We start from the raw sequence: 12,697 nt of genomic DNA on the forward strand, positions 1-12,697 counted from the left end.
TGGGGTGAAGGAGGCGGAGACACCGTGGCGGTTGAGGGGCGGGGTCCACCTGCTGTTTGACGGTTGGAGAGCGGCGGGAGGGTGGTACAATGCTCCCGGGATGGGGATTTTGTAGCATAGTATAGCAGTGCTCTTTGGTTAGACGTGAGGGGCCTGTCTCTGTCTGAGCTGATACTGAAAACTCCCATTACTCTCCACAGGGAGAGGGCTTCCTGCTGAACGGTTCCAGCGTTCTCTGCTCATTCTTCTGGCCTCTTCCTGTGCTGGATCCTCCCGTTGGTTAAAGCCTCACCGGTTATAACGCGAATTGCTAGCGGAACTCAGCAGGTCTGGCAACACCTTGGGGGAGAAAGCAGAGTTAACGTTTCGAGCCCGGTGACTCTTCATCAGAACCAACTGCTTCTTCGTGGATGGAGTGAAGCTGCGTCCAGCCTTCCTCCCGTAATGTGCCCTTTACGGGTACTGCGCATAGGTATATATTACCATTATGTCTACCACACGATGTCAGCGTCTTGTCAATGTGTAATACATCCCCTTAATTGGGAGGTAAGGGGCTGCAAACCGTAATAATTTCGCCCCAGCTTTTCCCTAGGAGCGGAGATGCTTTGACGCAATTGCACAGCCGATTGGTGAGGTCACACCTGGAGTAATCATAGATGACAGAATCCCTACAGTGTGGAAACGTGTGCAGTTTTGCTCTCCTGATAAGAGGAAGGATGTTCTGTCTATGGAGGGACTGCAACACAACAGATTTACCTCACTGATTGTATCCGTCTGAAGAAAGAGAGTTATTGTTTGGGGTTTGGTGCCTCTTTCGGAAAAGATGCTACCAGACCTGCTGAGTTTTGCTAGCAATTTCTTTTTTTGTTTCAGAGATCTGTCTGAAGTTCTTTGTTTCAACTTACTAGGCTGATCCCTAGGACTGCGGGACTGATGTATGAAGAGCGACTTGTTCAGTTAGGACTATATTTACTGGAGTTTAGGAGAATAAGCAGGGATCTCGTTGGAACCTATAAAACTCTAGCGGGACTAAACAGGATAAATGCATGAAGGATGTTCCCAATGACTGGGAAGTTCAGAATCAAGATTCACAGTCTAAGGATATGGGTAGGCCATTTAGGACTGAGATGAGAAATTTCTTGGCCCAGAGAGTGGTGAGCATGTAGAATTCTCTCTTTCAGAAAGTGGTTGAGGCCAAAGCGTTAAAAGTTTTCAAGAAGGTGTTGATATAGCTAAAGGGATCAAAGGGTATAAGGAGAAAGGGGGAACAAGGTATGGAGTTGATGATCAGATGTGATCATATTGAATGGTGGAAGGGCTGAATGACTTGCTCCTGCTCCTGTTTTCTTCGTTTTCGAAGTTTCCGCTTCTCATTTGTGTTGGCTATATATTTTGTACTTAACAATGGTGAACCCTAAAATGAAATACTTCTAAAATTGTGATTGTAATTGAGGTAATACTGAATGTTATTTTTGTCATTAGGAAATTGATATACATAATTTACGTAACCTGACTGAATCTTGATTGGAATGCAAAAAAATTTCTACATGTTCACCTCCTCTATGACTCTATCTCTAACTTTTTTGTTGCTACCAGGGCAATTACTTTTCTGGGTATAGCTGCCTATCACTTTGTCCAAGGGAATCCATCTTTGTGAAAAAATTTAAGGAGAAGAAACATGAATAAGGCCGTTGTCATCTAGCTGTCTGCTCTTTCTGAAGGCAATTTGAACACGTGGGAAATCTCCAACTCTGCCACTGCCACCACCATCACGTATGCAAAAATTGGCCATGTGCCCTAACAAATATTTTGAATAAGTAACCAGCTCAACACATATTGGAATTAGTACATAAAACCTCTTGGACTGCACGTTTGGAACATTTTTTTTGTACTACTGGAGGATAAAATTTGTACTCTGCTAACTTGTTTCACCATTCTGAAAAACCTGGGTCAAGTCAGTTCTGAATTTCAGAATTTGTAGGATTATAGATCATTGAATATTGACCAGGAACATAAAAGTGATAAACATCATAAAGCAGTAATAAAAATGTTTTTCTCATGCAAATGCTGTTCCCATGTTTCTATTACAAAGGTATGCACCAGGATGAGTTGCTGGCTGAGCTCAAAAATTTCTGGCAACCGGTGATTTTGGACAATAGATTTCTGGACTGGAGATATTACAGCATGCTTATTTCCGGTGCTATGAATGCATAATATTGAGTTGCCATAGGGCTGCTCTCTCATTGGAGAGCGTTAACGAGTGGTGAATTAACCTGACAGGCTCCATGCCTCAGGTGAGGGTCGAGGTTGCAAAAGCAGGACGTTCATGATGACCCCAGCTGGTGTGGCAAATGAACCCATGTTGTTGCCGTCACTCTGCATTGTAAACCTGTCATCCAGCCAAGTGAGCGAGCCACATCTTTTGCTTTTCAAGTCTTTTGTCCAATTCTGAGACTGATTCTGTAATTTGATTGTGTCCAATATGCGAACTAGTTACTTGTGTTTGGCGATCGGAACTGGACAGAGTGATCTGTAAAGTTTGATCATGACTTCCGCTGGCACCCTATTATTTTTGCTATTACAGTTCAGGTAGTTTTAGTTGGTTTGTAATTGCTGCAGGAAAGTGGTTGAAGAAAACATATCTTAAGACTTTACAATTGGTCCTGAACCTTCCAACTTGAATTAAGAAAACAAAACCAACGTTACACATCATCATTGGCATGTTTGCTGCCCATGTTGGAATATGATAAGTAATTATAAACAAGAAAATTCTTTTTTCAGTTGTTAAACCTGAATGCATTGATGTTACATAGCTCATTGTTTTTTTTTGCGCTTAAGAACTTTCCTTTTTCTTTTTGCCCTAGACTCAAAGGATAAAGAATTGCTGAACCTAAGGACCAGTGTCGTTAAACTTTGGCACGTCCACCATTTCTGAAACAGCAATGGCAAGCATTACGCAATTATTTGGAGACCTCTGTGAAGCCCAGATGACAGGCTTGTCATGGAAATGTTACTTGGGCAAAAGAAGACTCAACCGAAGACAATTCAAAGAAAAATTAAAAAGGGTTGTTTACAATACGCTATTTATAAACCTTTTCCGAGATGAAGCAACTCCAAAATATCAGTCTGATATCAGCAAACTGCCTGTGAAAAACAAAATCTTGATGCTGTCCTTCAATTTGAGGGTGGCAGGCTTGGGCATAGAAGCTGATCGCTTGGAAGAACTTACAGATCAATTAGAAAAATCAGTATGCATGTCACAGTCTGATCTGAATTCTGTCCTGGAACTTCTGATTGAGCTTGCAGGAACTGGACCATATCAACTTCAGCCACAGAAAAGGGATTATTTCTTGAACAATAAAAATGTTGGGAGAAATGTAAAACTTCAGGGCTATGATCACTACGATGTGAGCCTATTTGAATTGGGGCTGTTGTCCTTCAATTCCAATGAGGACTTTCAATTTCACGACAATGTGCAACGTACTCTTCAGTTAATGGATGCAAAACCAGGCACTGGATTACCTGGCATTGGATTATTCTCCCATAATTACTTAGCTGGAGACAAGTACGAAAAAGAAACACGAGTGTCGCTTTTTGGTGCACTTGTACGTAGTCGTACTTGTGAAATGGAAATTAAGTTGGATTTGCCTGCAGTGCCAGATAACATAGATATCACTGGACTTAAAATTCGGGTAAGTGAGTATAACATTGAGATATAGGATGAAGTTCCCTGCAGGAGCACAATTCAGAAGCTACACCTGAAATTATGTTTATTTTTGCACCCATTTTACTGGTATCAATTTATTCATACATTTCCTGCAAATTTCATTAACATGCACTGGAATATGAAATCTTATGTAAACAAGTTAAAAGAAGCACAGAAAATTTTGATACAATCTGGGAGAGTAACTCAAACTGTATATTGCCCTTCCAAGATTGAAAATTAAAGTTTTAAGCCATCCAACCATCAGTCATGCACACTTACTCAATATGTTTGAACAAGTAATCACGGAAATGGTTTAATTGTTAATGTTACTCAAACTAAAGTCATAAAAATGCATTGAAAAAATGGCAAGTTGTGTGGTAGAATCTCATACCTGTTAAGATTTTTGGTTTTATTCATTTGTTGACAGCAAATTGGAAACGCAACAAGACTGGTCCGAAAGCAGGTAGAGGGTTATTGAGCCTACATAAGAGGATCTGTGACCAAATGATTCCTGTACCAATTCTTTCCTTTATGAACTAGAGACATCAGCAAGATAATATTTTGGTTTTAATTGTGTTCCTGGCAGTTTACTGTTAGCAGTTAATGTCACCAAGTTTCTCATTTTTCCAAATAGACCAAGTAATAATGAACATGCAGTGGCAGTAGGAGGATCCAGTGGTAATTGTCAATGTAGGTACTAACATAACAACTAGGAGCGAGACTAGGCAATTCAGCCCCTTGACCCTACTTCACCATTTAATTTGATTATGGGTGATTGCACTTTGGCCTCAACTGCACTTTCCTGTCTGCTTTCCATAACCTTTCAACCCATTACTAATTAAAAATCTGTCCATCTTCTCTTTTAAATTTATTCACCGTCCTAGCATCCTCAAAACTCTGGGGTAGTGAATTCCACAGTTCCAAGACCCTTTTGCGAGAAGTAATTTCTCCCCATCTCTGTTTTAAATCTGCTGCTCATTATCCTAAAACTATGATCTCTCAATCTAGATTGCTCCACATGAGGAAACATCCTTTCTACGTCATAGAGTCATAGAGATGTACAGCATGGAAACAGACCCTTCGGTCCAACTTGTTCATGCTGACCAGATATTCTAAATAAATCTAGTCCCATTTGCCAGCATTTGGCCTATATCCCTCTAAACACTTCCTTTTCATGTACCCATCCAGATGCCTTTTAAATGTTGTAATTGTACTGGCCTCCACCACTTCCTCTGGCAGCTCATTCCATACACACACCACCCTTTGTGTGAAAAAGTTGCCCCTTAGGTCCCTTTTAAATCTTTCCCTCTCACCTTAAACCTCTGCCCTCTAGTTTTGGACACACCCCACCCCAGGGATTTTGTCAATCCTTTTTTTAACATTTTATATACCTCAATCAGACAACATAGCTCCTATCCAGAATCTCTTTCCTATTTCTATCTAGTAACTAGGCAATAAATTAGAAAGGAGAACCTCAAAGTTTATAATCTTTGAATTATCACCCAAACCATGTGCAGTTTCATTCTAAAGAATCCCTACAGTGTGGAAACTGGCCACTTGGCCCAACAAGTCCACACCAACTCTCTCATGAGTATCTCACCAAGACTCACACCCCTATCCTATCCCTGTAACCTTGCATTTCCCATACATAATCCACCTAACATACACATCCCTGGACACTACGGGCAATTTAGCATGGCTAATCCACCCTTACTGCAGATATTTGGACTATGGGAGGAAACCAGAGCCCCCAGAGGAAACCCATGCAGACACGGGAAGAATGTGCAGACTCTACACAGACAGTCGCACAAAACTGGAATTGAACCTAGGTTCCTGGCACTGTGAGGCAGCAGTGCTAACTACTGAGCCACCGTCGCGACATTACGTGACGTGATGGCCTGTTCTTCAGAGACTTTTACTTTTATTTAATTAAAACAGTTGGTGAGGTGTCACCTCAGTTTTGAAGTTCAGTTTGTGACTCAGCCTCTTTTGCTCCTCTAAACTGGAATTATGTGGCTCAAAGATTGGTGTAGGAGAAGTGGGATCTGGTTTGTGGACTGCTGAAAGTCACTGCACTACCGTTAGGACACTCAACACCTGAGCCATGCTGCAGTTGTTCTTCTTGAGAATTGCGTAACTCGGGAAGCAAAGAGGATTTTAAATGAAATAATGGGGGCAAGGGATCAAATGTGGAAAGACTTCTATCAAGGACTAGAGGCAAGGTCAGAGACGAAAATAGCTATACAGGAAACGAGGGTCAGAGAAGGAAAGGGGATAGAGTCAGATTTAAAATCTAAGAATACAGCACCAATGAAGACTAAATGTACAAAGCTAGCAAAAAGATAAAACTAATTTTCTGTGTCTGTATGTGCATAGCGTTTATAACAAAACAAATGAATTGATAGCTCCCATTGAAGTAAATAAAGTGGATCTGATAGCCATTGAAGAGACAGGACTTCAGGATGACAAGAATTGGGTCCTGAATACAACATTCTAGTAGAAGGAAACTAGGTAATGATATATCTTTGAGGTATCTAGCAAGGGAGAAAGATTATTATGCAAATGAAATGCAAGAATTATAATGAGTTGATTTGGCTCAGTTTCACACGTACCATTTACTGATACTACCTTCAAGTATTGACAGTTTATTTTCCGCGTTGATGAACTGTTAATCATTGAATTATGGAATGTGTATTTGTGCCAAATCCAAATTTTTCTGTTAATCTAGATTAATAATTATAATTGAATTTTTAAAATATTTATTTCTTGATAATTTAACCTTATTTAAATAACAGTTATTTCAATGCAATATATAAATGAAATCTTCAAAATAAGTGAGTTCCATTTAACTAGTTAAGAATTTTTCAGTTTGTGATTTTTGGGACTGTGTTTGTGGGAGAGCTGAATTTTGTCTTGATGCTTAAAGTATTATTATAAACAACAATTTTTCTAATGTAGCAATATTTATATTGAGATGAACCTTAAAATCTATACGTACACAGGTTCCTCAAAGCATTGACCAGTCAGAAGATGAAGGATTTCAGTCAGCATCCAACCTTACTCCAGATTCCCAGTCAGAACCCAGTACATCACCTGACATTGATATATGGAGTGCAGTGCTGACTTATGAACCCAGCAAATATAGATGTTGGGAACTAATTGGCTGGTAAGTGGAAAATGGATTTTTATGATAGCTATTTCTGTATTTGATCATCCTACAATTAATAAATACCTTTAACAACAAAGAGACATCTTACAATTCCCTGCTCACCATGTAGAGGCACTTTTTTGTGATTAGATTAAAATGAATCACTTATAAATACAATTCAGGCTACTGAACCATAAAACAGATGCTCCCCTATACATGTAACTATATTTCTTCTGCTTGTTATCAAACGCAAAATATTGCTTAATTATGCCAGATAACTTCCAGCTTTCTCAAAAGTTTAATTTCCATCAAAAATGCAGACTTCATAAATCGATTAACTCTGGTATGAACTGAGACCTGCATGCTTTTGCATACCAAGAGTGGGGTAGTATGTTGTAGGATCACCAGTTATCTTTCAACAATGCACTGGAGACTCTGGGATGACCACTACATTTGCCTGACTACTCAACAAAGGTCCAGTAGTTAATGTTTAGATTAAAATAACAAGATAATTATTTAGAAGTAAGATAATTGCACAGAAGCAGAGAAGAGCAGCAAGGCACTTATTTGCATAGTATTGATTTATGTTATACATAAAATACTTTTTCAGAGGCTTTTAAATTATAATGTAACATAAGAACTAGGAACAGGAGTGGGCAATTCAGCCCCTTGAGTTTAGACCTAAACTGCTCATTCGTTTTTCATTAGACAAACCCCTCAGCTCTGGAATCATTCTAGTGAACCTCCTCTGAACTGCCTCCAGTGAAACTATATCCCCCCTCAAAGGGACCAAAATTCTAAGCAATATTCAAGGTGCCATCTCACTAATGCTGTGTGCAGATGCAGCAACACTTCCCTTTTTTTTAATGCTGTAATAAAAGCCAAGATTCCACTTGCCTTCCTTATTACTCGCTGTGTTTGCATACTAATATCCTATGATTCATGCATGAGGACACCCAGATGCCTTTGCACTGAAGCACTCTCAAGTTTCTCTCTATTTCAGTAATAAGTTGCCTTTATGTTGATATTTACCTTCATAGAAACTTGAGACTGTATCTTAAACCAGGAATTAGAGCCTCTAATACTGTTTGATGGTTATACATCTTCACTTTAACGCAAAAATGGGCTCATTTGATCTCTAAATTTTTCAGTATGGTTAAGCACTTAAGCTATTGAACTCACTTGACACAGTCATTTAATGTGAAAACCGTTCATTCAGGCCATCTGATTTGCAATTTGTAAGTTTATATGTTTGCGATAGTCTATTCTTAAAGTACAGTGAAATCTTGATGAATCACAATTGGATAACTCAAAATTCTGCTGGCAAAATAGCAAATCCAACAAAAGGATGCCTGTGTTATCTCAAACTTCTGGGCTGGTAACTGGTTACTTGAACTTGTGCACAGTCCATATGACCACACCAACTACTCTGATGATTTTAGGCCACTCAGAAGTGTGAAATCACAGGCAAGCCTGCAGCAATAACACAAAATTTTCTTGATCATGTCCTGAATGAGTATACACCAAGAGACACGTCTCACACAGGTGAAATTGGACTGTTTTACAGTCCATTACTAGATCACTTTTCAATGTTTCAAAGTTGAAATGTGTAATTGTAGAAAGTGAAGCAAGGAATGTGTTTCTGCTGTGGCCTGCGTTGAAATGGATGGCTGAAAACGTTGCTGCTTTTTGTGATAGGAAAGTCTAAGAAGCCACGTTACTTTGTGAATTTCAAGACCCCACTTGTCCAGTATGAGGCAAACAAAATTGCCTGGAACACCCGCTGGCATTTTTTTTTTTTTGAGGAATGGATCAGAAAAGTGGACAAAATATATGAACGGAAGAAACAGAAGATTGCCACCTTGGACTCTTCAGGGTCATCAATGGATGCCTGTCTGCTCATTCACCTGTTTTTCTAGCTGAAGCCACAAAGGCTGTAGAGATGTCCTGGGACTTTGCACTGCTGTAAGAAGACATGTAAAAAATGCTTGACTGCATTGACAAAATGGCAGACTCATCTGAAGACGGCATGCTAAGTAGAGAAAAGATTACCATTTTTCTAGAGCTAACTCCCAGTGTTTTTCAGTGCTTCTTAACGTACCAGGTCAGGCAGTGGAAGATGTGAACAAACTGAAAGATACATAAATTTTTCACATTTACTGTGTCACTATTTTCATGTTATGACATGGTGCTTTTAAAGGCAAAAGCTACATGGGGCTTCCTCGCTGTCTTGAAGCTCCACTTAACGTACTGAATTTGAGTGAGCCCTTGCGATGTGACTTATGGTAACTTAGCTGCAGTTTTCATCTAAAGTATATACATCAAATGTATTTCAACTGATTCTAATAATTTCTGCTGACTAATTTTGTGATCCTCATGTTTAACCAGATAAAGGAATTGTTTTAAAAGAAGCAAAGTTTTTATTTTAATATACATAGTTCCCTCGGCTCCAAATACAATGCTTCAATGGGAAGTGGAGGAGCAGCTAGTTAATCTCACTCAAAGCTATTCTGTACGAGGTCATTATGGTGTAGGTGTTTTCTTCCATTACTGTAGCATTGTGTTCATTTTATCTTTACGTGAAGTTACTGAGATGAAGAGCTCTCTTAGGAATAATGGTCACTTCTTTGCTGTAAAGCTAGATGTGCAGTTATTCCATCCATTTTTATATATATGTGTGTTTAAGACCTTTAATTCAACAGCATTTAATAGTGTAAATGATTAATGGTATAGAATGTAAAAGTCAGTTTTAATTTTTATTATGTAAAACCTGCACTCCAACCTGCAAATTTATAAGAAAAAGCAAAGTGTTTACTTCATTCACTGTGAGCTGCACACTTGAATTTTAACTTTCCATTCAACAATATTTTTAGCTTATCATTAATCTCAGAAACAATTTGATTTAAGCTGATTAATTTATAGTAAAATCAGATGTCTTTCTGTTTTAGTCCTCCAGGTAAAAAAGAGGAGCCCTATCTTACTGAAGCAGGTCGAGAAGCTTTTGACAGGTTCTACCAATTACGCGAAAGTGAGCTACAGCTTATTGGTGGTACGCTGCTGCAGCCAACGCCAGCTATACTTCAGAAAGAAACTGAGTTAGTTAAAGATGTGCTGAATGTCCTCATTGGTGTAGCGTCAATGACTTTTTCTTTGAATCAGGTAGAAGATTTGTATTGTAACTGTAGTTAGGAAGTAATGAACTACATTTTCTTGTCAAAACCAATCATTTTATATTTTCTGTTTAATGAGCATTATGTTTGATATTGTACATTTGAGGCTGTTACAATGTACTGCAACACTTTTAAAACAGTTTTTATTTGGTTGGATAGTGATAAATCCAAATAAATAGAATGAGGTTCTAGTTTTTAACCTTTACGTTGAATTTCATAGTGCAGAAACAGACCATTCAATTCATCTAGTCTCTGCAGATGATCATATTTCACATAAATCTCCTGTAAACCCTTCTTCATCTCACTGTATTATCATATTCTTTCCCCATTCCTTGCTTTGACTTATTTATCGAGATTGCCCTTAAATGCATCAATCTCCTTAGCTGCAACCACTCCATAGGGCAGTAGGTTCGGCATCCTTGCCACTCTCCGAAAATGAGTTTCATTTGAAGTTCCCATTAGATATGGCTATAACTTTGCTCTCTTTTCCAAAACACACACGCACACATGCCACACACAAACACAGACACACACACCTGACTTTGTTATGAACTGTACAGATAAGGGCTTATTGATCATCCTGAATTTCTAAATCCAAATGCTACTGGATTATTCTATTTTGCAGGATTCAGAATATCTTGAAGGGGTGAAAACTCATATTTTTATGATATTTCTAATGAGTTGAAATGTAGGAAAACTTCAGACATTTGGTTGATGCTAGCACTAATGGCAGTGTACACAAAATACATATTATCTTTTCCTGTATTAAAATAATTGAATTAGTCAAAAATATTAAAAGTGCCAAGATCATCAAACAACTGGAATTATCTTGTTTTAAATGTTGGTGTTTAGTTACAAAACAGTAGTGCAGTAATATAATCAGAAATTGTGGAAAATTAATTCAACTGTATGTTTCAACCAATATATAAGTGATTTGCTTTTTATTTTCTGTCTCTTCAGTCTCTCCAGGCGTTTGTAGTTAAACAAGGCGTGTATGTCTCTGGAACATCCCCTGAGAGTATGTATAACCTCCTCTCTGAATTGGCTGAAAATGGAACATACTACACCCGGCTCAGTCACTTCTCGCTTCAGCCAATCCTTGACTCCACGTACAATAAAGGCCTTGTTTTTCAGGTTTTAGTCAATTTTACAATTGGGTTCTTTCTTGTCAGGCTCTGTAACAAATTAAAACCAAAAGAACCATGGATGCTGTAAATCAGGAACAAAAACAAAGTTGCTGGAAAAGCTCAGCAGGTCTGGCAGCATCTGTGGAGGAGAAAACAGAGTTAACGTTTCAAGTCCGGTGACCCTTCCTCAGAACTCAGGTTTTTAATTTTTACTGGTGAGCTTTTCCAGCAACTTCGTTTCAATAGCAAATTAGTTCAGTATCCATAGATTATTAGGAAATTTGATCACGATAGTATAGCACTACTTTGTTGTTGCTTTAACTCCAAGGTTAAGTTCACATCCTTACTAATCTGCTTTTTGGCAGAACATTTAGCTACCTAGTTAAAAGTAAGTTATACTCTTGATGTATGGCATTTACAAATTCTATGAATCAAAATAGCCTTTGCAGTTTTAGTAGCAAGACTCCTGTTTGCCCAATAGGGCAAGGATTAGAACACATTTTGAAATGTTTTACTGAGTTTGGTCAAAAAGTTTGCACCTATATTCCATTGTCAGATGTCAGGCTTGGGACATTACATTCAGTTGCAATGCATAGGATTTAAAGGCAAAACTGCTCATGAAATGTTAGGTCAAACAATTTACAACTGCGGAGGTATATTACCCTGATCTTGGTTTTCAGAGCACAGTGGAAGTTGAACTTTGAAATGTACCAGTGTTAATACACCAGTACAAAATGAGCATGCAAAACAAATTCAACACATTATACTTTTATTTTACTAGGCTTTTACAAGTGGATTGAGGAAGTATCTACAATATTATAGAGCATGTGTGTTATCAACACCTCCATCATTGAGCCTTCTACCTATCGTCTTTCTGTTCAGGAAACTGGGGCGCCAGCTAAGGTTAGTGTAAATTTTTTTGTACAGTGTGTACTTTAGAATATTAAAGTTTCTTATCTTGTAGGTCAGGCTCAAAACAGGAATATTTCAATTTTCATATCTGTTTATTACTTTCAAGCTATAAATGTGATTTCATTTGGATTAACACATTTAATGAACATTATTTTCAGTTAGCGTGTCGTTAATTTTTTTTTTGTCTTGCCCATCAATTCCAAATACCTAAAGCATACTGTGTTTACTGGTAACACCAGATTTAATACTAAAGATACAATTTGGTTAAACATACTTTTTAGATGATATCTTATTATGAGACCAATGCTTAATTTGTAAAGCAACCTACACCTCCGCAATCTGCCAACCTTCCAGCCATAAATATTTTAATCAGCCTGTTCAGAAGTGCTATGACACACCTCTGAAGCATTTGGAACTTGAAACAGGGCCTCTGACTCAAAAGTAGGGTAATTACCATGGTACCACATCAGCCCCAAACTTTTCACTTCCATATAGATATCTAAATGTGATCATTAATCTAATTAACTGTTTTATTTGATTTTCTAATTTCTGACTATAAAGAGTTTTCAGTTATAGTAGGAACTGCAGAGGCTGGAGAATCTGAGGTAACAAGGTGTAGAGCTGGATGAACACA

General features: G+C 38.2%; 1 protein-coding gene across 1 annotated transcript; it reads left to right on the forward strand.

The window, feature by feature from the left end:
- Positions 1-66: 66 nt before the first annotated feature.
- LOC125485729 (gamma-tubulin complex component 6-like) lies at positions 67-12,064 on the forward strand. The gene is made up of 6 exons (XM_048609956.1): positions 67-472; positions 2,865-3,692; positions 6,709-6,872; positions 9,803-10,013; positions 10,985-11,158; positions 11,933-12,064. The coding sequence occupies exons 2-6, from the start codon at positions 2,943-2,945 to the stop codon at positions 12,062-12,064; spliced, it is 1,431 nt and encodes a 476-aa protein (XP_048465913.1). The 5' UTR covers positions 67-472; positions 2,865-2,942.
- The last annotated feature ends 633 nt before the right edge of the window (positions 12,065-12,697 follow it).

Source organism: Rhincodon typus, chromosome 22, assembly GCF_021869965.1.
Source record: "Rhincodon typus isolate 14 chromosome 22, sRhiTyp1.1, whole genome shotgun sequence".
Lineage (NCBI taxonomy): Eukaryota > Metazoa > Chordata > Chondrichthyes > Orectolobiformes > Rhincodontidae > Rhincodon > Rhincodon typus.